The 25833-nt window shown below is 36.0% G+C and overlaps 2 protein-coding genes and 1 non-coding gene across 4 annotated transcripts; 1 reads left to right on the top strand and 2 right to left on the bottom strand.

Moving 5' to 3' along the window:
- Positions 1-331: 331 nt before the first annotated feature.
- On the bottom strand, positions 332-7395 carry LOC141643209 (agamous-like MADS-box protein MADS2). Of its 2 annotated transcripts, none has more exons than XM_074452256.1 (8): positions 6823-7395; positions 2348-2429; positions 1818-1879; positions 1632-1731; positions 1223-1264; positions 1079-1120; positions 691-857; positions 332-597 (listed from the first exon to the last, which is right to left on the bottom strand). In XM_074452256.1, exons 1-8 carry the CDS (start codon positions 7005-7007, stop codon positions 507-509), a joined length of 771 nt encoding a protein of 256 aa, XP_074308357.1. In that variant the 5' UTR covers positions 7008-7395; the 3' UTR covers positions 332-506. The 2 variants fall into 2 exon arrangements, with proteins under 2 accessions (XP_074308357.1, XP_074308358.1); XM_074452257.1 differs by having other exon boundaries at positions 2348-2426.
- TRNAE-CUC (transfer RNA glutamic acid (anticodon CUC)) lies at positions 2644-2716 on the top strand. The gene has a single exon. It is a non-coding gene; the product is annotated as a tRNA-Glu (tRNA).
- Positions 7396-14015: 6620 nt separating the features above from the next.
- Positions 14016-16898, bottom strand: LOC141641533 (uncharacterized). Its single transcript, XM_074450192.1, has one exon. The coding sequence runs from the start codon at positions 16896-16898 to the stop codon at positions 14016-14018; it is 2883 nt and encodes a 960-aa protein (XP_074306293.1).
- Positions 16899-25833: the final 8935 nt, after the last annotated feature.

Raw genomic sequence — 25833 nt, 5'->3', positions numbered from 1 at the left:
TCTCTCGAGGTTTGGTCTCTCAAAGATGTATCGCCCTAGACTGCTAATAAGATGTTTCTCGTTACCAAAAAAAAAAATGTTTCTGTAAACTTGCCTAATTCCCCAGTGGAGTAATCCACAAGGTTTTACCGTTTCAGTTGCAAGCAATAGTCTAGCACTCAGTGACAGTGTGACACCATCATTTGTAGTTACCCATATTGATTTTGTTAAACCGAGTTTTACTTATCTTTAATTTAGTATCGTCATCCGTCTCTCAAGAGACCAACTGGCATTAGGGTAGAGCTGCAAGAATGAATCTTAGCCGCCTCCCCTAAATATGGAAACTAGGAAATAAAAGGAAAAAGCATATGATGATTTATGAGGAAACACGAAGTAGCTGACAGAATTTACAATTCACACAAAATAAAGGCAGAAAAGGAGCAGAGAGGAGAGTTTTTAGAGTGGAGCTACTTTAGTTGTCATATGACAATTACAACAGGAAGAAAAGGTGTCTTTTATTTTGTGGACTACATTTGCATCCATCCTGGTAGGAAACCTGGGACTTGAGCATGAGATGTCCCAGCAGTTAATTGATGATCTGATGTTTCTGCGTTATACCTGCGTTCATCAAATCCATTCTTCTGGTTAACCATATAGTTAAATTAATTGAACACTGGACTGACTACAAAAGTTAAATTAAGCAAATGTTACCCTAAATGCAAATTAGGATTGCAGTCAATGGGCTGGAAAAGCCCCTGAGAATGAGCATGTTGATGCTGAGAATGAGCATGTTGATGCTCATAATGAACATTCTGATGCTCATGATGCCCTTCCCATGACTGCCGCACCTGATTGTCTTTCACCATTATTCTCTCCAGCTGCACAAATACAAACTTAACATTATTCCTTAAAACATCATTCAAAATATGAAAAAGTTCTGAACAACTCATACTCATATTATCCGAATGATGACGAGCATTAATTAGTGCTAGAAATATGCAATTGAACCAGTTTCTTGGAAAGGCTAGATTTACTCAAATTTTATGAGCTGAAAAGATGATGATCACCATAAATATATATGTACATGTTATTATCTTACCTCAGCCTTCAAAGATTTATTTGCTTCCATTAATGCATGTTCCTGTACACAAAATTAGTATTATTGATTACTCTCTCAGTAAACTGATACAAAACTTGAAATCAACAGTCAATTATATAGTACAAGATCTATGCTTAATCATACCTTGGATTGAAGGTCAGTAAGTTGATCGAGCATCGACTGGGTCTGATAACAACATTCAAAAATAACTTGGATGTCAGAATACCTGGAAGAAATGCAACTGATATGCAATGCGTTTTTTTCTCTGAAATGAGCTAGAACTCTATAAGGACGTGAGTCGTGTGACAATTTAGGGGAAGAGATTCGAAAATGAGACCATCCACAATACTCTTTCAGCCTGAATGTGTATAGTAGTTTTGAATTCTTGACAATTCAAACGTTACAGATTTTACGGTCTCTCTTTCTGTTTGACGTATGGTTTTGATAGTTTAAACATGAAAATTTTCACTGTTCCTAATTTTCTATACATATTTAGATAAATTCAAACCAAAATCAAAACGAAATGAAGATAACAAATTAAATGTTGGTGTACCTTTATACATCTTATTTGCTTAAGGGAAGACTCAAGTTGCCTTTCAAGCTGATCAAGCTCCTTCACATTCAATGGCCCCAAGTCCTCCCCAAGCAGGTTCCTGAAACATATATCAAATGATCAAGCTCATATCTACATTTCAAATTATTATAATACGCCGTATTCCCTATTAGTTTTGTTAAGTACCTATGGGCTCTTTGGAGTGATTCATATCGAGCTTTCAGCTTTAAGTACTCCTTATAGCTGCTCTGTAATACAAAACACATTATCAATCAATCAATATAACAATATAAGAATATAATCGACTATCAAGAAATTAACTAAATTTAACCAAAGTGGTAAATGAACTTTGGCAACATGTTTGAAATGAAGGTACTCCATAATTGATTGTTACTAGGATAATAAAATTCAGGACTAGTTGAGGACTTAAGGATGTATAATAACAATAGATAGTAGTGAATGGAGTGGAGAATGAACATGGCGGAAACTATTACTCATATACATATAATGAAGATGGGTGATTCCGACCCTTATATATACCACCCTTTCTTCATTTCATCGTATACATCAACATTATCCAGTTCCGTATGGCCGTATACTCATTTTATTTGTTACCTGTTCCATTACCCTAATAACAATTACGGAGTACCTTATTCTAAATGGCTGTTAGGCATAACTGATCGCCATGTCGAGTCATAAACGAGAAAGTAATGTACCTCAAGCTCTTTAGATGGTTTGTTGACCTCAACCGCACCATAGCTGCACTTCTGGTACCGCTCAAGAGTTTTGAGCATGCTGCTAATCCAATATGTTAAACTCGGTTAACAACTAAAATGATTAATTTAAATCTCATGCTTACAAGTTACACCTTTATTAATCACTCAAACTACACGAGTAAGATGATTAATATACCCAAATGAACAAACTTACAAACATAATAGGTAAAATGGGCAAGTGTTTATAAATATTTGTTATAGTATATTCATAAATAGAATCCAGATTACAACAACAATCCGTTGTAGTCTAGTTGGTTAGGATACTCGGCTCTCACCCGAGAGACCCGGGTTCAAGTCCCGGCAACGGAATCTTTTTTCTTTTTAGGATCAACCTTATACCGAATCGAAATTAATCTAAAGGAGCAAATAATTTTTTTTTTGTACAATTAACATAAGATAAATACTTTCTAGTTCCTCTCATACAAACCAAAAGTTACATTCATATTTTAAGAGTCAAACTTTACAAACTTTGAACATGAATTAACGTCAAAAGTATAAAACTTTTAAAGACGAAACTTATATATAGATTTGTTATGAAAAACTTTTCATAAAATATTTTTTTGTAAAAGAAAAAAGACGCGTATAAATGAAGAAAAATACGGTCAAAGTATCGCCTTTAAGACCACACAAAAACAAGCATAACCTTTGATTTAAATGAGAGGGAAACATGGAGTGTAATTATTCAAACATGTCTAGTTACCTTTTCTTTGTCAATTGTCACCCCATTACTACACCAAAAGAGCTTAATGATACGTTTGTATTCTTTTACCTCATTTAATTACGGAGTTATTTTTTTATTTGAATTTGTTTCTCAAATAATATCGGCTATAGTTGATGTTTTCTTAGCTTATAAAATACAAATAATAAGATAAAAAAATTTGGAATGAAGGTAATTAATACTCCGTAGTACTTATAAACACCCTTTTATACAAGCTATTTTATCAAGAGTGCTTAAAAGAGGCTATAGGTCCATACACCCTGAAGACATCGATTAATATAATTATACAATATACACACTAATGTCCAATGTAGAAGAATGTCTTAACACTAAAAACCACATAAGTACATAACAAGCAATATCTCTAAAACAAAACAGCTTCACAAACTCTTCTATTCCTTAGTCCATTTCATTCGCTTTTGCTTTTTATGTACATTGGTTGGTGTTATGTACTTGCACAAATTGTCATATGTGAAGGGCAATATCCGTCATAGGCTTATAACGGGTTAAATAAAACTCACTTGGGTAGATAGAGATAAGTTATTTGTGATTTCTTGGACACTCTTACTTTTGTCTTATCTATGTTAGTGATACTTTACCGGTTACAAGAGAGACTTACTGATGTACTATACTACTATGTACTAGTATATCATTGCACAGTTACCCCACTCATAGATCATTGGTACGGTGTAATCAAATTAGAAGGTAGAGGGGAGTTCAAATACATACAAGTCGGAGAATTGCAGGTTCAAGATTGTAACTTATGTACAAAACAAAACTTGTATTTTTCATTGCTTAGAGAGACAACGACCCATATATAGTAACCCTCGCTTTGCCATTGCCTTGTACTTTATTTGAGGTTTGTTTTTTCTTTTAAATTTATTTTTATTGGATCACATTTAACATCCTTTCAAATGCCAGAAAAAAGAAAACGATAAGTACGTGTTAGAGAATCATCCTAACAAAAGCTTAAACTGATGGTTAAAGGTCAATAATTAGTTCTTATACCTTAATGCACCCATTCATGCAAAAACCATAGGCTATATAGAGGTTGTGGATAATGCACAAACCCACCATACCTTGCGTTGAAATTTAACAAGTGAGAATAGAAGTCTACTAAAAGTTAAAATTGATGCTCCACTAATTGAGTCTTATACCTTAATACCAAACATTAAATCTATGACCCTAACAAGCAATAGGGTCCATATTTAAGAACATGAAACCTAATGAAGCTCTTAGTTGAACCTTTTAGATTTTTAACCTTGCTAGGTAACTCACCATCAAGTGCTCAATGCAAGCAAAATCTCATTTTAAGCCACCTCAGTTGACTCGAGCTACGCCCTCCATTTCACTTATATTTCCTACTTTCTATTTTGAGAAGGTTTTAGAAAATAGAGTAAATTTACAAATCTATTTCTAGAATTAAAAAGAATGTGGATAATGTCATTTTGATGGAAAGAATGATAGTAAGATTCCGTTTGGCAAGACATTTCAGGTACCTGTTTTGACTGAAGTAGCTTTTTTGATAAAAAATTTCAGGTAGCTTATTTTTCTGGAAGTGTTTGGCAAGTACCTTATTTGCCCAAAAAAGCTACCTGAAATAAAATGCTACCTAGAGTGACATTTCACATTTCAGGTACCTAATTCTTGGTAATATTACCTTTTTACGTACCCTTTCAATTTATAATATATTAAATAATTATTATATCCTTTTACGTCATTTTACCAAAATAAGCTACATTTTCAGTTAGTTTGCCAAACAATTTTTTATATAATCAGTCACCTTATCAGCTCCTAATTTCAGTTACCTTATCAGCTACCTTTTCAGGTTTCAGCTACCTTTTCAGGTTTCAGCTACCTTTTCGGTTCATTTTACCAAACAGAGCCTAAATTAGGGGCAATATTGATAGTTTAGTCATTTAACATACTAAATTTAGAAAGATGACAATTAATTTGAATAAATTTTGGGCAAAAGGGGATAATAAAAATGAAATGGTGGTGCCCGTAAGGGTGGAGTCTAGTGGTTAAAATTTGGGTGAATTCCCAGGAGACCTAGGTTAAGCCTCCCAAAGAGCAAAAGCTTGTGGATCATTCTTGGCTTGAGTCCATGCCTAATAGACTTCGAGCCTGTCACCCTCGGGTGGCTTACCTGATATACGTGGTTTGCAGGCTATCACGTATACCCGAGAGTTTACCCAGTGCACACCAAAAACAAAATGAAATGGTGGTAGTATTTGTTTAATTAACATTTTTCAAGTTAAATAAAAACTAAAATAAGACCATTACATGTATATAAGAAACTTGTTTATTGCCATTGATCTCATTTCATATACATTAATTAATTCGTTGTACGCTATGTTAATTTGACTCGAGTACATATGTAATGAACGAAGTAACGGCTAGAAATAGTACGCATAGAAAGGCGTTACATAAGATTAACTCTATCTCCAAAAGTAGATTGCAATACAATACTTTCAATTGAAGATGTCTTAGCATTGTGGAAGTACAAAGATAATCCGAACGACATATGAATATTCAGGGTTTGGTTAGTTTGTACACCAAATTAAAATGCAATTGTTTCATGTCTTATACCTTTCCTTTTAATTTATATTGTGTATGACCGTTTTACTGTATAAGACGGGTCTTCTATATGAAAAACACTCATTCATTTACTGATAGTAATAAATGAGTGTTTAACCAATAAAAAGACCGCCTCACATTTTAAGACGGTTTTATTTTGTAATTTGTGAACTTTGTTGGATTTGAGACTTAAGACCTACATGATTAATAAATCTATTAGAAGTTAATCATTGATTTCATAAAAAATCAGTACTTATTTGTTCTTTAAAGGAAATGATTAGATTACACTATTATTATCTACTCTATATTGGCTCTTCAAGTTAGGGTTTTCCAGACATTGAATTTAATTGCAGAAAATTTGACCTTTTAAGTTAAGGGCTTTTAAGGCATTTCATGATCAGCTACTGTAGTTACATTATGAGATTAGTTAAAATAATGAAATTGTTTTTTAGCTAAACACCCAATTAAGAAAAAACTTCAGTATTTGATAGAATAAAATATACAAGCAAAATCATTTTATTGGACTCTATTGCGCTCCCAAATTATTTTTGATTATGTAAAACTGAAATACAAACTCTTGTTTAAAATTTTATTGGACTCTATTGCGCTCCAAAATTATTTTTGATTATGTAAAGCTGAAACACAAACTCTTGTTTAAAAGTTAAACGTACTCACAGCCCATTTAAATAATATTAAAATGAAAAGAGGTTGTGAGAGATCTTAATTTAGGATCGTCATGACCTACTCAAGTTGAAAATATCAGATCAAATGAAGCTAAAAAAAACAATAACAATATATTATACATATCCACGAATCAGATCTTTGATTTCTAATTATCCTTTGCTAATTACACCAAATTCTACCATGTTATATTAGTTTGAGTTCTAATCAACGTATCATCTTTTAGTTAAGAAATTACCAAAAATGGAAATATCACAATAGATCTGGTGAAGTACTAAAAACAAAAGCTTAAAACATTCCATTTATAGTAAATAAACATAAATCAAATAAAGCTAAACATCAAAGCCAGATCTTATAATCTCGATCATCACATACAAAAAATGAAATTATTTTACAAAAAATAAAAAAAAAATGTCAAAAAATAAAAAATAGTTACCTTGGTCCACTGCAGAATTCATAGAGTTTACCACGGTTAGAAAAGATAATTAGAGCAACTTCAGCGTCACAAAGCACAGATAATTCATAAGCTTTCTTCAATAATCCATTTCTTCTTTTTGCAAATGTTACTTGTCTATTTATTTTATTCTCTATTCTCTTCAATTCTACTCTTCCTCTTCCCATTATTTCCTTTTTTTTATTTATTTTCTAAAATTTTTTATAAATAATAATCAAAGATTATCACTTTCTTTCCTCTTTTGTGTTAATTATCACAAAAAATCATTTATTTATGAAATTTTATTTATTTTAGTTAAAAATTTCCCTTATTCACTGAGACAAACTACACTAAATATATGAAAATAAAAATAAAAAACTATAAATATAAGATAGAAAAAATAAGGCTAAACATAGCTAATTAGAAGAATAGGAGGATAGTTTGAAAGGAAAAATGGGGAAGAAAGAGAAGAAAAGGAAGAGTAAAGAAGAGAAGGGTTATTGCCAGAATGAGATGTATTTCTACCAACAAGCTAACCTATATACATATTAGGGTTGGTATGTGTGGTTTCATTTCATTTCTACCATTGCTTTTTTTCTGAATTTATAATTTTTTTGATGCTTTTCCATTTCCATGCAATTTCATCTACTTTTTTTTCATGTCCACTCGCTTAAGGGGAGATTGAAGTGTAATCACTTTGATTTGATTGAATTAAATGGAATTTTATGCTATGGTTTAAAATTTTCATTTTTTAAAATGTATAACCGGCTAAATATCACCTACGTAGAAAGATGGGACAAAAATTAAAATGCTTAGAGAATAAGAAATCCTTTTTCTCTTTTTCTTTGTCTAATCATGTGGGTGATATTTTAGAGCATCCACAATGGTAAGCTAGTTGCTACTAGCTTACCATTGCCACATAAGATTTTCAAGCTACAACATTTTTAAGCTAGAAACTACTACAATGGTAAGCTACTAGTGTTGTGGCTTAGATGGGCCCATATGCACAACAACATTTTTAAAATACAATTGTACTTCATGCCTATTTCCACATGTATTATTTTAGTAGGTAGATTTTTTTTGTAGGACCATTTAAGCTACTAGCTCCATGGAGCTAGTAGCTCAATTTAAGCTAGTTCAAGAGAAGTGCTCCAATGGTCAAGCAAGTAGCTTGAAATTTTTTTTATTTGCAAGCTAGTCCTTTTGGGAAACCATTGGAGATGCTCTTATCAGTTTGCAAATTTGTAACGGATATGACCATTACAAAAAAGAATTTGTGTTTTTCAAATTAAAGATCACTAAAAAAGGCTTCATGCAACGAACCTTTAAAACCATCGTAATGTCTCTTATGCGATGGAGTTTATAATTTTTTGCGACGGATTATCCATTCACGATGGTTTGTGTGGCTTTTGAGACGGATTTTGCGTTCCATACATTCGGCCTATGATAGGTTAGGTAACTAACTAATTAATTATATTTTTAGGTCGTCGTGTTGTATTTATTCAAAAAGTTTCTTATATACTCGTAATTTGAACAAATGTATTGGTCACACACTCACACTTACTTAAATACTAGTAGTAAAGATCCGATCTGAAAATCGACCGAAAAATAATCTGTGGTAACCAGTTTCTTTATCAAGAAGTATCCATAGGTTGAAGGACACCGGAACTCAAAAGTACCCATAAACAGCGGGTCAGAATAAGACTTCTAGCTGATACGTTCCATTTTCTCACTTATGACCTTATGGGTGCATTTGAATAGCAAAAGTAGAGGGAAAGGGAGGGGAGGGGGAAGGAGAGAAGGGAAAGGGAGAGAAGGGAAGGGGAGAGGAGAATGGAGTGTGGGTGTTTGGATACAATTTCCCTCCAAATCTTGCCTATTATGGAGAGATTTTGATTAGGCTTGGAGGAGGGAAATTGGATCCCTCCAAATCTCTTGCCCTCCATTTCTCTCCACCCTCATTTGTTATCCAAACAAAGGATTTTAAATCCCCTACTCTCCCTCCCTTTCTTTTCCCTTCAAATCACTCAATCCAAACACACCCTATGTATTTCATTTTCTCATGTTCTTTTCATTTTATAAAACATATTTTCGATACTTTAAATTACCTTTCTAAATATGGATATTATAGTTTGAAAAATAGAAATAAATTAACTCGTTCAAAAACAGGGGCGGACGCAGAAATTTATCGAAAGGGGGCACAAAAATTTTTCCAATACATTATTTTTTATTTTAAACCGCATTTTTTTATTACGGATATTATTTTTTTTTTTTTGATGACGAGGGGGTTGAGTCCCCCCCCCCCGGGCCCATGCATTCCCGCACCACCACATGGACCATGTAAGCCACCCCCTTCGGGGGCTGCAGTGGCCAAGTATTACGGATTTTTTTCTTCCCAAAAAATAGAAAAATAACTAATTTTAATAATTTTTTTTAGTTTAAAAATTAGTATTTTATTTTGAACTTTTTTCTGAAATATTTAAATTTGAAATAAATGTACTTTGTAAATAAAAATAAATAATATCTCCTAGATAAGATATATTATATTCTAATATTTAAATAAACACTAAACACAAGTTGTTCAATGGTAGAAAAGGTAGTATGTAACCTCAAGGTCAAGGGTTCAAACCTTGGGAGGAACATTTTTTACATATAAATTGTAGCTTACTAACGAGATGGGCCTTGATCATTACACAGTTTAACAAAAAATTATTTAATAAAAACCTAGGGCACCAAGAATCAAACAAGTGACCTTTTAAGGGTCAACTAAAGACAACTAAAGAGCTTACCAACTGAACCACATAAACTTATTAATTATTTCCGTTACTTATAAAAAATTTATCCCGAAAAATTCATGGTGGGCACGTGCCCCCCCCTAAATCCGCCCATGTTCAAAAATAAATAAATATTTTCTAGTTAATAAAGAATTAATTGGAAAATGGACGTTATTTATATAGTGTTAGCAAAATAAATCAGGAGACTTATAGAGCTTATGCACCTAGAAAAGGAGAAAATTACTGAAAAATGAAATGTAAATAAAAAAAAGAAGCAAATTGCAGAAGCTGGTGGAGTGATGGGCATACAGTGAGACTGTGACTCTGTGAAACTATATTTTTGCAATAAAATAAAAAATATAATGAGATAATGAAAGTACAATTTTTACGATTGCCTCATATCTAATGTCTAAAAAATCGTAATTGTTGCTTATAAACGTTGTAAGTTATAACAAATGGGTGGAAAGTATCATCATCCTCAAATAAATGTGTTGGTTTGGATAAATTTATATCTCTATTGTAAATTATTCTTATTTATAACGGTTGTAAACAAGAATTTGTGAAAAATAATTATACATCATTCACTTTAGTAATTAGAATATAATATTTTTTTAGGATATATATTGTGACAAATAAAAAGGTTAATGAGATAAAAAAAATGTTATCTAGGGCTTCAATTTTCAAATTGACTAATATTTTATTTCACAAATTTTTAGTAGCACCCCTTAACATAGACAATTCCCTTTTCCTTAAATAATTTCTTCTAGGTATAATATCATCAGTTTTATTTTACTTAATTTTTAATTTTTATTTTATGATGAGGGAGTGCATGCAGTCGCTATTTTTGGTGCGAACTCATGTATACGTAATAGTTTGCAAACCACGTATATTAAGTAAGGCATCCGAAAGTGACAGACTCTAAGTCTAGATAGCATAGAGTTAGGTCATAGTTACTCTTAAAATTACTCTTATAATAGGCTTGAACTTAAATCCCTTGAAAATTTCACCCATATAATATCATCCGTTTATGAACAAAAATATTGAAGATTATCATTGAATCAAAGAATCCGATTTTAGGTTACTTTGTATACTCGAATTCTCTATTTTTGTTACAATCACTATGAGAACTATTTATATAGTCATCTTAAGGAATATACAAACATTGTGTAGATCTTTAAATGGTTGAGCAAGTGTCATTTTCTAAATGGCTGAATATCATTTTCATGGACCATTCTTTCGTTTAATAATGCTACCATGTGATACACTGCAAAGAAATCCCAAAATAGTAAGGCCACTTACATTTTACTTGCAATAAATCCATGTACCTAAATTAATAAAAACCAAAATGAAGTTAAGTGTTTACATGTGACCTCTGGCCTCAAATAAGACCTCTTCTACGTTTTTACACTCATTATATTCACTCTAACTTTATTTAAAATAACTTTGAAAGTTTAGATTTTCGAAGAATTCAGGTGATATTGATATAAGAGGGACATGGGTAAATGATCAAAACTCAAGTTCAAATTATTCTTGACATTTCAGATTCGTTCACTTTATCACCTCAAAATTATGCATATGTTATGAGATATTAAGCCTTAAAGTCTTTAAAGTCAAGTGAACGAATCTAAAATGTCAAAGTCTTTCTCTCAATTCTAACCGATGATATGGTGCCACCGGCTGATACAAAATTTCAGTACCACCCTAGATTATAAAAGAGAAATATGTATGGTCCACATGTTGGTACCTGTTGGTGATTTAAATGTAATTATCGGTTCAATTGGCGTAATTAAGGTTGTTTTGTGGATGTGTAATTTCTAAATAATATAATGCGAGTTTCGGAAGTAAGGAGTGTACACTTGCATTATTTTTTACGAGAGTACGGTATAGTTTTCTTTCGAATAACTATGACGGGGTTCCGAAACTGTGGCGGAAATTAAATTCACGTAGCAATAATTAATTATTTCGGAAATTCCAACAGTTGCAATGGTTCGGAAATTCATTCCCCTGTTTCCCCAATCTTGCTTATATAAAATAGCCAAGGGATAAGATGGAAAAGTTACACAAAATAATTTCATCTTTTACATCTAAAAAATTATAACGACCTACACAAAGTATTTCTATATTACACAATCAGAGGGCACTGTCTTATCTTAATAGGAAATTCGGTTTTACTCGACACTAATAGTAGTCGAATTATTCTATTAGAAAAATGGAGTCAATTCGGTGTAGTTAACTATTGTCATTTACTTACTTTTACACGAGTATTATCTTTTACTCTTTGTAATAACTCAAATCGTGAAGTTCCATAAAAAATGTCAAATCGTGGAAGCATATTTCACCTACATATTGAGAATCTAGACTTAAACAACCTCTTCTTTTAAAGTTAAACTTATATTCATTGGTTAAACCTAAAAGAACCCAAATAAATGATGGATTAAGACAATGCAAAACGTGTATTATCATTAAATAATTTCTGATAAAAGAAACACTTTATACGTAGGGCAGACAAAGATCTCCTATGTAAAAATGCAAACAAAGAGAAACAACCTTTTACGTATTGTACAAATTGTCCCAACTTACAGTAAACTACAGTATACATAATACAGTAAAATACAGTAAAGGTGAACAGTGCAATTTTCCGAGGTAATTTTACTTCAATCTGATTTGATATGATTGTCATCTATCATCATCTCTCTTTAACCACAAGCCGCAATATCCACTTACGTGTCACTTCGTTATTCGTTCCAGTGTAATTGCTACATTACACGTTGCATTACCTTGAGGACGGACGTCGTTTTGTATAGGACGGAGATAATCTATATTGCAAATGGGTATTGCATGAGACGGTGTTAAACATAATAAGCATAAAACCTGTTGTTCTATTTCATATTCCTCTGATATAAATAGTACATTCGTCTTAGGGTTTTATTTTGTGGCACACGGCCCAATACACATATGGACTTTACGCTTATAATCTATTACCCCCCCTCAAGTTGGAGCATACGGATTCAGAATGCCCAACTTGCGGACTAACAACTGAAACTGAGAGACACCTAAGGCTTTAGTAAGAACATCAGCTAATTGAACAGTAGTCGGAACGTGAGATGGAGCGATAAGACCATCCTTTATGGCATCACGGACAAAATGGCAATCAATCTCGATGTGCTTGGTTCGTTCGTGGAAAACCGGATTCTGAGCAATGTGCAAGGCGGACTTGCTGTCACTAAAAATCTCAACTGGAGCGGAAAGTGGTACGCCCAAATCCTCCACAAGGCCTTTAAGCCACTTAATTTCACCAGTAATAGCGCGAAGAGCCCGATATTCGGCCTCAGCGGAAGACAATGAGACAGTATGTTGCCGTTTGGTCTTCCACGCAATAGGAGAAGAACCGAAAAAAACAAGCCAGCCAGATACGGACCTCCTTGACTCAGGGCATTTGGCCCAATCTGAATCACACCAGCCGGACAATTGCATAGACGAGTGCGATGATAATAAAATTCCCTGACCGGGAGTACCTTTCAAATAACGAACGGTACGGAGCGCGGCATTCCAGTGATCCTCGCGAGGAGCACTCATGAACTGGGACAAAGTGTGAACCGTGTAAGACAGGTCTGGCCGAGTCACAGCCAAGTATACCAACCGACCCACTAATCGTCTGTATGGTTCGGGATTGGAAAGGAACTTGCTCCCACTTTGCCCAAGATGGTGATGTTGTTCCAGGGGAGTGAGTGCGGGTTTGCACCCAAGAAGACCGACCTCGGTCATAATATCCAACGTGTATTTACGCTGGCACAAGAAAATACCGTCTGCATTACGGGCAACCTCTATGCCAAGGAAGTATTTTAAATCCCCCAAGTCTTTCATGTGAAAACATTTGTGCAGATAAGCTTTAAAGGCAGTAAGAGCGGGTAAATCGTTCCCGGACACAATCAAATCATCCACATAGATCAACACATTGAGACGAACTGAGTCCTTCACAAAAGTAAATAACGAATAATCGTAATAACTCTGAGAAAACCCGTACCTTTTCAAGGCTGCACCGAGTTTCGCGAACCAACATCGAGGGGCTTGTTTGAGCCCATACAAGGATTTCTTCAACCGACACACAAGTCCCGGAGTTGGAGCATTAAAACCGGGAGGGAGACGCATAAATACCTCTTCTTCCAAGTCACCGTGAAGGAAGGCATTATGGACATCCATTTGATGAAGATGCCAATTCTTTGCTGCCGCCACAGATAAGAAAGTGCGAACGGTGGTCATTTTCGCAACGGGGGAAAATGTCTCATCGTAGTCTATCCCCTCGGTTTGGTGGTTTCCGAATACAACCAACCTTGCTTTAAATCGTTCAATCGTCGAATCAGACTTGTATTTTATTTTGTACAACCACTTGCTTCCGAGGGCCTTCTTACCGGGTGGGAGAGATTACAAAACCCAAGTCTCATTGTCAATAAGAGCCTTCATCTCATCAGCCATAGCTTTCCTCCATTCACTACTTTGAACGGCAGTTTTGAAATTACGGGGCTCCGTATGTGTCGTGAGAGCTGCCAGGTAAGAACGATGTGGAGCAGAAAATTTATGAGATGTGAAATAATTAGCTAGAGGATACGGGGTACCTGATGAGGGAGAGGAGACGAGGAGACGAGAGGCTTGCGATGGACTACTATCACTGCTATCATCACTGTCAAAGTCAAGAACATAATCACGAAGCGTCGAATTCGGGACCCGTGTTCGCTGCCCACGGCCCAAAACAGGGGACTGAGTAGGGGGCGTGTCATCCGGTGAGGGTGCAGGGGACTGAGGCTGGGACGGTAGGGTAGCAGCAGGTGTATCGGTTTCTGGAGTTGGGCTGGCTTCAGTCATATTGTCGCTGGGGTCATAGTCCCAATCCACAAAAATATCATCCGACATTCCCAGGCTGTGTTCACCATAATTTTCATGAATGAATGGAAATTTATCCTCGTAGAATTTGACATCACGTGACACTAAGAATTCTCGACGCTCGATGTCATATAAATACCAACCTTTTTGACCCGAAGGATAGCCCATAAAGACACATTTCCGACTACGGCTAGCAAATTTATCGCCCTTTGATTTTTGATTATGAGCAAAACATAATGACCCAAAGACACGAAGCATATCAAAGTTCGGGCACTTCTGATAAATGCGTTCATACGGTGTCACACCCTGAAGGACACGAGATGGTGTCCGGTTAATTACAAATGCCGCAGCCAACACACATTCCCCCCAAAATTTAATGGGTAACCCACTCTGAAACCGCAGAGCCCGAGCAACATTTAAAATGTGTTGATGTTTTCTTTCAACACGTCCATTTTGTTGAGGGGTACCTACACAGGATGACTGAAAAACCATGCCTTGCTCGGAAAAGTATGGTTTTAGTGGGTGAAATTCGGTCCCGTTATCGCTTCTCACAATTTTTATCTCGGCGGAGAATTGTCTTTTAATCATAGCGATAAATAATTTGAATTTATGTGGGACTTCGGTTTTATTATTCAGTAAATACACCCATACCCCACGTGAGAAATCATCGACCAAAGTTAAAAAATATCGAGCCCCGGAGCAAGACGGAACCTCATACGGGCCCCATAGATCGCAGTGAATAATCTCAAATGCTTGCATACTATTATTTATACTTAAAGGAAAACTGCTACGAATGTGCTTAGCCCGATGACAAACCTCACACGGTTTTGACAAAGAATGTTCTTTATTACGTAAGAAAGGAAGCAGTTTGATAATTTGCTCGGACGGATGTCCCAATCTATTATGCCATAAATTAAGTAATGACGGATGCGCGTCCACGGCATGAGCAGCGGCCATGCTTGTCCGAAGATAGTATAGTCCATCGAGCCGGTCTCCTCTACCAATCTCCGCCCTCGTAGCCCGGTCCTGTATCACACATAACGTAGCATTTGTTACTATTTCACAATTCAAAGTATCGCTCAATTGTGATGCGGAAATCAAATTGCAAGTCAATTGTGGTACAAATAAAACGGGATGCAGAGTGATGGTGGAAGTGACGATAACACGACCAGCTAAGGAAGCAAAAATTTTCGAACCATCGGGTAGTCCCACAATGCGACTTGGAATAGTTTGAACATCAGAGAGCAAAGCAAAATTACCGGTTACATGGTGGGAACAACCCGTATCAATTAACCACTTACCGGAATGGTCATGGCTAGGCGTGCCATAAACATTTACCAAGGATGCGGAAGCTGCTGGTGGAGCATCAGCCGAGGCACCTGCGGCTGCTTTCGTATGAACGGAGTTGCTCGACTCTGTTTGAGTACCATCACTGCGAGTGTTGCCACCTTCATCCCGAGAACGTGACCCCCCACTGCCACGACCACCCCCACGACCACGGTTGGAAGACCCGCGGCCAGAATTAGAACCCCTGGCATTCTTAAGATCATAATACCAGTCGGGTACGTACCCGAGCAAATCGAAGCACATACTACGGTCATGTCCGCTACGCTTACAGTGACTACAGTACAATTTTTGTCGCTCGGTACGAGTCATTTGGGACGGGGGTTTATTCAAGAAGGTATTTGTGGGAGTAACATTGAAACTAGCAAGTTCAGGTTGAGGGTCGGTCACTGTACTCAAGCCACGAACCCGTTCTTCCTGACATAACATAAGAAAAGCGCGTGCCACAGTGGGCAACGGTGTTTGAGCAAGAATAACTGACCGTAGTGAGGCGTACGGATCAGGTAACAATCCCAACAAAAAGGAGTGCAAGCGTTCAGATGCCCGACGTTCTAGCTGTTGCTTTGCACTGGTACAATTAGTACAACACTTGCAATCAATTATAGGGTGATGTTTGTCGAGATCATCCCATAATTGACACAGTTTCCCGTAGTAAACAGTGATGGACATACCTTCCGTCTGGCGGCAGTCACGAAGACCACCAATAATCTGCTGAATCCGTGACCCATCAACAACACCGAACCTCTCCTGAATCGCATCCCACAATTGTTTAGCGTTTTCAAACTTTGGTAAGAGAGCCTTGACCTCCGGTGTGATTGTGTGAGACAACCACGAAACGAGCATCGACTGTATAGTCTCCCAATCATCGTCCGTGCAAGGGGGTTTCGGTTCATTAATAGTACCATTAACGAACACAAATTTACGTCGCGATTTTAACGCAATACGCACATCATGTGACCATTCATCGTAATTTTCGGAAGTAAGTCGAATAGGGGTGATGGAATCACCGGGTTTGTCTTGAGGACCGAGATAGTAAGGGGAAGACGGTTCAATTTTGGAACCGGAGGTATCACCGATCGTCATAGCGACGGCTAGGGTTTTTGAATGAAGGATTTTAATTGTGTTTAATTTTTCCTGATACCATGTTAAACATAATAAGCATAAAACCTGTTGTTCTATTTCATATTCCTCTGATATAAATAGTACATTCGTCTTAGGGTTTTATTTTGTGGCACACGGCCCAATACACATATGGACTTTACGCTTATAATCTATTAGACGGTCTTATTCTATACAATTTTAGTGTGTTAAACTTATTTATTACTCGATAACTAAATGATGTAATTAAGAAGTACGAGTAGTATGGTTTATTTATAGAAATGAATCTTTTTAAGGTGTAAGACCATCTTACTCTGTAATTTATAAATCCATGCATAGTATTGACATTGTTTGGTAATCGGGTTGCAAAGTAAAATTGGATGATTGTACTTATTATAGAGAGCAGGGTTAAGTAATTCATGGGATATTGAATATTTGCATGTAGATGTCTAATGTCTTACTTTGAGCCTTTGACGTGCGCTAGATGTTTTCAAGTTTAATTATCTCTTGGTTGTGTGGGTTTGCGTCACATCTGTGACATAATGATGTGTTTTTGGCTTGTTTACGTAGATTTGTCCCAATTTTATGTTTTGGCTTGCAGCTTGTGTTTTGTGACCTTTTATAACCTCTCACCTTTCATTTGTCCCTTTCGCTTGTCTCTCTGTCTCACGTCATAAGCTTGTGACAGATAATGTCGGCCATAAATGAGAATTTGTGTTTTGTTTGTTGGAAGGTTAAATCTATGCTGTTTTTTATTTGAATTTTTTTTATTATACTTAAAGCCCAAATCTATTCGACTTAATTTGTGTTTTAACTTAGTTTAGTTCACTTTACTATAATAATTCAATCTAATTCACTATTGTTTAGCTCAACCATATCCAGTTTTACTTATCTCGCTTCAATTCTATTAACTCAAACTCTTACTAAGTCCACCTCGGCTTAAGACTATTATTATTTCTGTTTCTTTTTAATAAGGTATTAATTAATGTCTAATCAATAGTCTTATATCTAAAAACATCTCAAACAATATGAAAGCTTAGACTTTTAATAGTTTGGTAGTGTATTTATTTGATTGGACGCAATTGTTGTGTTCAGAGCGTGTTAGTCTGAGCACAAATTCTTATTATAGACGGGAGATACCCGACTATAGTTATAAACTGGTCAAATATCAACCCACTTTTAAGTATAAGACAAGCAACAAGTTGTATGGTGGGGCCTAAAAATGTTACCACATTAAGCATATTTGATCCGTCTTTCACTTTAGATGGATATATCCGTCTATAGTGAGACTAATTGTAGTCTGAGTGCTTGGAATTCGCAACCATGTTACGGAGACATTGACTACATCTAATACTTCCTCCATTCAACTCACATTACCAATTTCATTTTTTTACACTCTTTATAAGTGAGTAGTTAATTTTAATTTTGTCTCGATACATAAATGAAAATATATTCTTGTGCGATCTTTTTTTATTCGTCTTTACGAGTACATTAAAAATATCTAACTTTTATAATTTTTGCAAATACGTAGCTACCGATATTTAACGCGTAAAATACGGGTTAACAAACGTGAAAAAAGAAAGTAGTAAAGTGGAGTTGAATGGAGGAAGTATGACGGTACATCCACAAGCCAATACCTTTGTAGGAATTGTAATATTGACATACCACTTGCTTTGTTAAGAGATTTATTTTTGGGGTATGGGATATGCAATTTGATCTCAAATCGAATCCTCTATCTACTAAAAGAATAGACGAACTCACAAATTTTCCCTCCAAAAAATATCTTTTTAAATAAGGAAGGTATTGATAATTTTAGAGAAAAAATTTTGATTACAACCTTTTGAATATCACCTTTTGAAAATTACAGTCTTATATAATTTTTTTTTTAAATTACATCCATAATATTACTTCTGATCATAAATTACAATCAAAACTTTAACTCCAGTTGAAAATTGATGTCAATTTGAATTTTTGTGACTTAAGTTCATTTTTTAATACCAAAATACCCTTACCTGCAAGTCTGCAACCTTTATAACCCCTTATTGTTTATCCCCAAAATCAGATGTCACAACTCATCTTCTCTCTAATTCTCCATTTTTTCAACAATATCACTTGATTTAACTCACCCCTTTTATTCAAATTCTACCCTAATCAATTTAATTGAATTCTAATTCTATTATTTCCATTTTCTCTAAAAATTAATTAGTGTTCTTTATCATCAATTTTCCCAAATTGAAAATAATTAGGATTCATCATCAATTTTCCCCAAACTAATTTTAGACATAAACCCTAAAATCCGATTCAATCAATTGAAAAACAACAGATTGGGGGACAATATCAAATTTGCAATAACACTACCAACAACAACAACAACAAATTGAAGATAAATGGGGATGAATTACAGTAGAAATTAGGGAAAGATTTGGGGGAAATTTTAGAGAATAGGGGTGAGGAAGATGAGAGGGTTTGGGGTGAAACGAAAGAGGTAAATGATAGGTAAAGTGAAAAGCTCTGGGTAAGTAGGCAAACCAAATAGGTAGGGGTATATCGGTTACTTTTGACAAAATTCACCGGAAACATCATCGTGGTGCAATTTTCAAAGAAAGTAATATTATAGATGTAATTTTCAAAAAAAATTATATATGGCTGTAATTTTCAAAAAGTGATTTTGATAAGGCTGTAATCAACAATTTTGTCATCATTTAATTGTATTCAACAAATAAGAAAATTAATAATTATAATGTATTTCACTATATAATTCTTTTCATTAAAATTACTCTTTTCATCAAATTATATAATTTTCACTAAACACTAAACTATAATATTTTAATTAAAATATAAATAATATAAAAATATAGACTATTAAATCTTTTATTGATGCTATTATTTGAGAATGACTTGACTCATACTATTCATAGTATAAACAAAACGATAAATCGTTTTGATTACTTTCATAACAAAAAAAAATTGAGATAATTTATAAATCGGAATCATTAGCTTTGTGGTATAAAAAATACTTTTTTTTCAAAAAAAAAAATTACATTTCAGCACATTACTCAATTCACTTGACTTAATTTTCAGTTTTAATTTTTTTCCTAGAAACAAAATACAATTACGAGAAAAATGAACTATTACAGTTCAATTTTACTCAATTTTTTTGAATAATTTTACAATTCAATTTTTTTCTCATATAAGAATATATGACGTGAAATATTAAAAATTAATGAGATGCTAATTTAGCATGATTAAGTAATACAAAAATAAAAACTCTATAAATACTGCGCATTCATTCCGCGGGATCTAAACTAGTATGTTAATTAAAGCAAAAAAGGCAATAAAACTCTTTATTCTTACTCTTCCTGATTATTTGTTTACCACTATTTTTGAAACAAAGAATAAGAAGATTATAGAAGACTATTTGTCAATACCGTTATTGAATTGAGTAACAAGCGGATAATAGGTTATATGGATGATTAAATTATCCTTCAAAACTAAATCCTTAATATAGAAAGGTAAACAAATAAATCAGACACCCATTAATGTAATAGGTAACAAAACGACAGGGACAGAGTGAGTAGTTTTAATACAGGTATAAACGATTCACGCTTACCCATTTTAAACTACTCATCCATTATTTGTAAATAAAATAAAATAAAATATTGCAAATATTTTGAATTGAGTGAATTTTGAGTACGAAAAACAAATGACGAAAACCAATTTACGGCTCAATCCCTTATCGAGGCCCACTAAGGAATCGCTCCATGATCCAACAGGCCCAAGCGTGAATCAGAATGCTTAAGCTCAGATATACGCCGACTACCCTAGAGGGGAATCACAAGAGTCGCCCTAGTACTTCACCGAGAATCTAGTCAGCTCCAAGCCGAGATAGGATAAGGGCCTCGGGAAGAAAATTGCCAGCTCGGCGACTTGCCTCGGCGCCATGACGTCTGCCGAGGAGGGGCTTACGTTAGAACTAGCACGTAAGCACCTCGAGATCCTCACCATTCATCCTATAAATAAGAGTTACTGTTTCACAAGACAAGGTATCCAATTCAAACCTAATCTCTCAATCTCTAAAGCTTTTTCTCACTGCAGCAGTCGGCCTAAGGTAACTCCTCACGAGGAACCAGATAGGCCTAAAATAACCTAAAGAAAAATTTGACTTAGGCATCGAAGGGGAGTTTCTCGGAACCTCCGACGCTAGGTTTGTTCTTGTTTTCAGGTACGAGCCGAGAGAAATGAATCATTCCATGGACCTCAAGTCCACGGAAGCAAGAGCCGAGCCAAGCATGGTGTCATTTAGAACTCTTATTTCGTAATTAAGTCTCATGTATTGAAGAGTCTATCGGTCCGAAATACTCAACAGAGGGGGGGGGGGGGGGTTGAATTGAGTATAAAAACTTTAGCCCATTTTTTCAATTGTCCGTATGAGCGTGAACTAATAGTTAATTATTTAAATTTTATTGATTAAACTTTAACTAATTAACTACGCAAATTAAAACGTAACGAAATAAACGAAAGAAGATAAGTGACACACGTGATTTTGAAGTGGTTCAGTTTCACAAGTCGAAAACTATGTCCACTATTCTCGATTAATAATTTTAGTACCTTTCTACGGATTACAAAATTACTAACTCACTCGTACAGCTAACTCTAGTTGTAACTCAATTGAGTACCGTTAAATACTCGGTTTTGTCTAACTTACGTTAATAAGAAAGTACTAGATTGTTTTATAGGGTAATATCCGTATAAAACCCATAAATTGAAGGATTATAACGCAAATTTTATACGTGATTAATAGTCATAAACGAAAAACATAATGAAACGATAAAGATTAAGCAATAACCTCCGGTCCTAGTGCAATTCGGCAATGAGAGATCAAAGTAGATCTCCTCCTAATTGTTGCACCCAAGATTGTCCGAGAAATGCCCTTGTGCTAGAATTGAATCCTCTAATTGCCTTGCAATATTGAGAGGATTGTTTTGTGAGGTTTTGTTGGATGAGAGATCCGAATTTTGAGAGGCAATTTTCTCAAAACCCTAATGTATTTTTGCAAATGACAATTAGGTTACAAAAGAGGAGAGACTCCCTCTTTGTATGGTTCGGCCGTGAGCTTTAGATGGGGAGAGTGGGCTTTCCACTTTCTCTTATTTTTAACTCATGGTACGACCCGAAATGCGCTAAATGTATATGACACGGTTTTATCATAAATCGTCATCGGTTATCGGTTATTAAAGCATCAACTAATAATACGGATTAGTTGAAACATTAATACATGTCCGACAAAGACGATATTGTATAATTATATTTATTCAATATACATTAATCAAATATAAATCGTTTATATTCAATTTTACGAATTAACTGCTTAATTCGCTTTAGCCATTATTATTTAATCCGTATTAAATAAAATATCTCAACATCACATTTTTGACTAATTAATAGTCAAATAACTCAGACTAACTGGTTAGTCAAATTTGGCATCTACATGACTGTATTTTCATACCGTCACATCTCTCAAACGTATCCTATAGGTGTGACTTTTAGGGACCAGTTGATCACCGCCATCTGTATGACAATAACGTCAAACTTATCTAGCAAGCCAACCGTTATTGATAAACGTGGACCAACTGATTATGATACAAAAGTATACCCTTTGATCCTTTTAGAGATTTATAAGTCCTTGCACTAACTGTAAAGGACACCAGCCCCAACAAGCTCCCACTTGTCCGTACAAGTGTATGTGCAATGACGTTATCCGCACTAACTGGAGGACACCACCTCCAACAAACTCCCACTTGTCCGTACAAGTGTATGTGCGATAACCGATTCTCATATTCATTTAAAATTTCTCCCACTCAATGTAAAACAATTTGCAGATCCGGATCCGCAAAGGTCGTATTTTACAATCGATCTGTATCTAGAGTGGTTTCCCCGACTAGAGAGTAACTTAACTGATAAAACGAATCCGTATCCGAGCATGGCCATGCATTTCAGTTACAGCTCCTCGAGTGGCCCTGAGAAATGTCGAGTACCTGATAAAGGCTGAATATCTCCTTCAACTCGAACTCCTTCCGATCTAAGCACAGCATGAAATGACCCAGAAACAATCTACTTGGCCCCCTGTTACGGATGACCGTGAGAAAGAAACCAAAGTCACCCAAAATCCGCCTTAGTCTCAAGAGACAATCGATAGTCAAAAGAATCGACTCTTAGGATCACCATGGAGGTCCTATCCACGACCTGGCACCGAATGTTGTAAAACATTTAGGACTCCACGTTGATGTCACAATTGTGTCCTACGAGATATCCGTATAAATCGCCTCTGTGATTGGTCACAACCTTTGTTGACTTATGGCTCGTTGAACCCACCATCAACCAACGTCACAAAATAATTACCTTGAGTTATCAACTCACGTGGGTAATTAAGGACCAAAAATATAATGCTTGTTCGATTCACTTTGTGGTGTTCAAAATTTGTCGTACAAATCCACATGAAAAACAAAATATATATAAAATATCAAAACGATGATGTCGTATAGAGTACAAAAGAGGATGAATCTAATCCATAAAAGAGTACTACAACTTAGGAACACGTTTAATTCCCATGGAATTAACGTGCCCTTCATGCTTATCTTGTCGTAATGGTTTAGTGAGAGGATCTGCTATGTTATCCTCAGTAGCAATCTTTTCTATCACTACTTCCTTTTGCTCCACGTAATCCCGGATTAGATGAGCTTTCCGTTGTACATGTCTAGACTTGTTGCTAGACTTTGGCTCCTTAGCTTGGAAGATGGCACCTCTATTGTCGCAATAGATGGTGATCGGGTCATTCGAACTAGGCACTACGGATAGTCCATGTAAGAATTGACGCATCCATATCGCTTCCTTTGTAGCTTCGGACGCGGCATAGTACTCGGACTCGGTCGTAGAATCTGCTGTATGCTTTGTTTGGAACTCTTCCAGGTGACTGCAGCGCCATTAAGAGTAAAAACGAATCCAGACCGAGATTTCGAGTCATCACGATCCGTTTGGAAGCTAGCATCTCACAGAATCGGTTGCGCATAGCTTTTGATCGCCTCCATAAGTCAATGCCCAATCTTTAGTCCTCCGTAGGTACTTAAGAATGTTCTTGACAGCCATCCAATGTGATTCACCTGGATGCTGTTGGAATCGACTTGTCATACTCAATGCATATGCCACGTCTGGACGTGTGCATATCATGGCATACATGATTGATCCTATAGCCGAGGCATAAGGAATCCGTGTCATGCGCTCTTTCTCTTCCGGTGTCTCTCGGTGACCGAGACTTGCTCAAATGCACCCCTGGAGCCATGGGAAGAAACCCCTTCTTGGAGTTAGTCATGCTGAATCTCTCTAGGACTTTGTCTATGTAAGACTCCCGATCGAGAGATAGCATCCGTCGTGATCTATCTCGATAGATACGGATGCCTAGAATTCTTTGTGCCTCTCCCAGATCTTTCATCCGGAAATGGTTTTTCAACCATACTTTCACCGAAGTTAAGAGAGGTATGTCATTCCCAATCCGGAGTATGTCATCGACATACAATATTAGGAAGACAATCTTGCTCCCACTCGACTTGATATAAAGACATGGTTCCTCGACCGATCGAGTAAATCCATTTTCTTTAATCACTTGGTCGAAGCGATGATTCCAACTCCGAGATGCTTGCTTAAGTCCATAAATGGAACGCTTAAGTTTGCACACTTTCTTAGGATGTAAAGGATCGATGAAACCTTCGGGTTGTACCATGTACAACTCTTCCTCCAAAAAGCCGTTTAAGAAGGCGGTTTTCACATCCATTTGCCAAATTTCATAGTCATGAAAAGCGGCAATCGCTAAGATAATCCGAATGGAACGCAACATGACTACGGGTGCAAAAATTTCATCGTAGTGCAAACCTGGCACTTGGGTGAAACCTTTAGCAACTAGTCGTGCTTTATAGATATCTTGTTGACCTTCCACAGAATGCTTTATCTTGTAAAGCCATTTGCATTGAAGGGGACGAACCTTAGCTGGTAAGTCAACAAGATCCCATACGTTGTTCTCATACATAGAGTCCATCTCGGATTGCATGGCCTCAAGCCATAGCTTTGAGTCGGAACTAGTCATGGCACCTTTATAGGTTGCGGGTTCACTACTCGTTAGGAGTAGAACGTCATCTATGTCATGTTCCTCGACCATACCAATGTATCTGTCCGGAGGAATAGAGACTCTTCCCGACCTCCTAGGTTCCTCAGGAATATTCACCGCAGCCGGGATTGAAGGAATTGGTTCCTCCAATGGTTGCTCGGTATTTGGTTCTGGAATCTCCGACAGGTCGAAGGTTCTATCACTCTTTGCATTCTCGAGAAATTCCTTCTCCAAGAATGTCGCACTAGCCGCAACAAAAACACGTTGTTCGGTTGGCGAATAGAAGTAATGACCAAGTGTTCCTTTAGGATAACCTATAAAGTATGTCTTGACCGATCGCGGGCCGAGCTTATCCTCGTGTCTCCACTTGACATAAGCCTCGCAGCCCCAAACCCGTATAAAGGACAAGTTAGGGACCGTTCCCTTCCATAGTTCATATATGAGTCTTGTCAACAGCTTTAGACGGACTTCGGTTAAGTATTAGAGCGGCTGACAAAAGAGCATAACCCCACAATGAGTCAGGCAACACGGTGTGACTCATCATGGATCGAACCATATCAAGTAGTGTTCGATTTCTCCGTTCGGACACACCATTCAATTGAGGTGTTCCAGTGGAGTTAATCGTAGGGCAATCCCACAGTCCTTTAGGTGTTGATCAAACTCGTGAGAAAGATACTCGCCACCACGATCCGAACGCAGTGTTTTAATCTTTCTACCCAATAGGTTCTGTACCCTATTCTGGTATTCCTTGAATTTCTCAAAGGA

Source organism: Silene latifolia, chromosome 2 (assembly GCF_048544455.1).
Source record: "Silene latifolia isolate original U9 population chromosome 2, ASM4854445v1, whole genome shotgun sequence".
NCBI lineage: Eukaryota > Viridiplantae > Streptophyta > Magnoliopsida > Caryophyllales > Caryophyllaceae > Silene > Silene latifolia.
The sequence above is the reverse complement of the archived record's forward strand: the minus strand, read 5'-3'. Positions and strand labels throughout refer to the sequence as shown.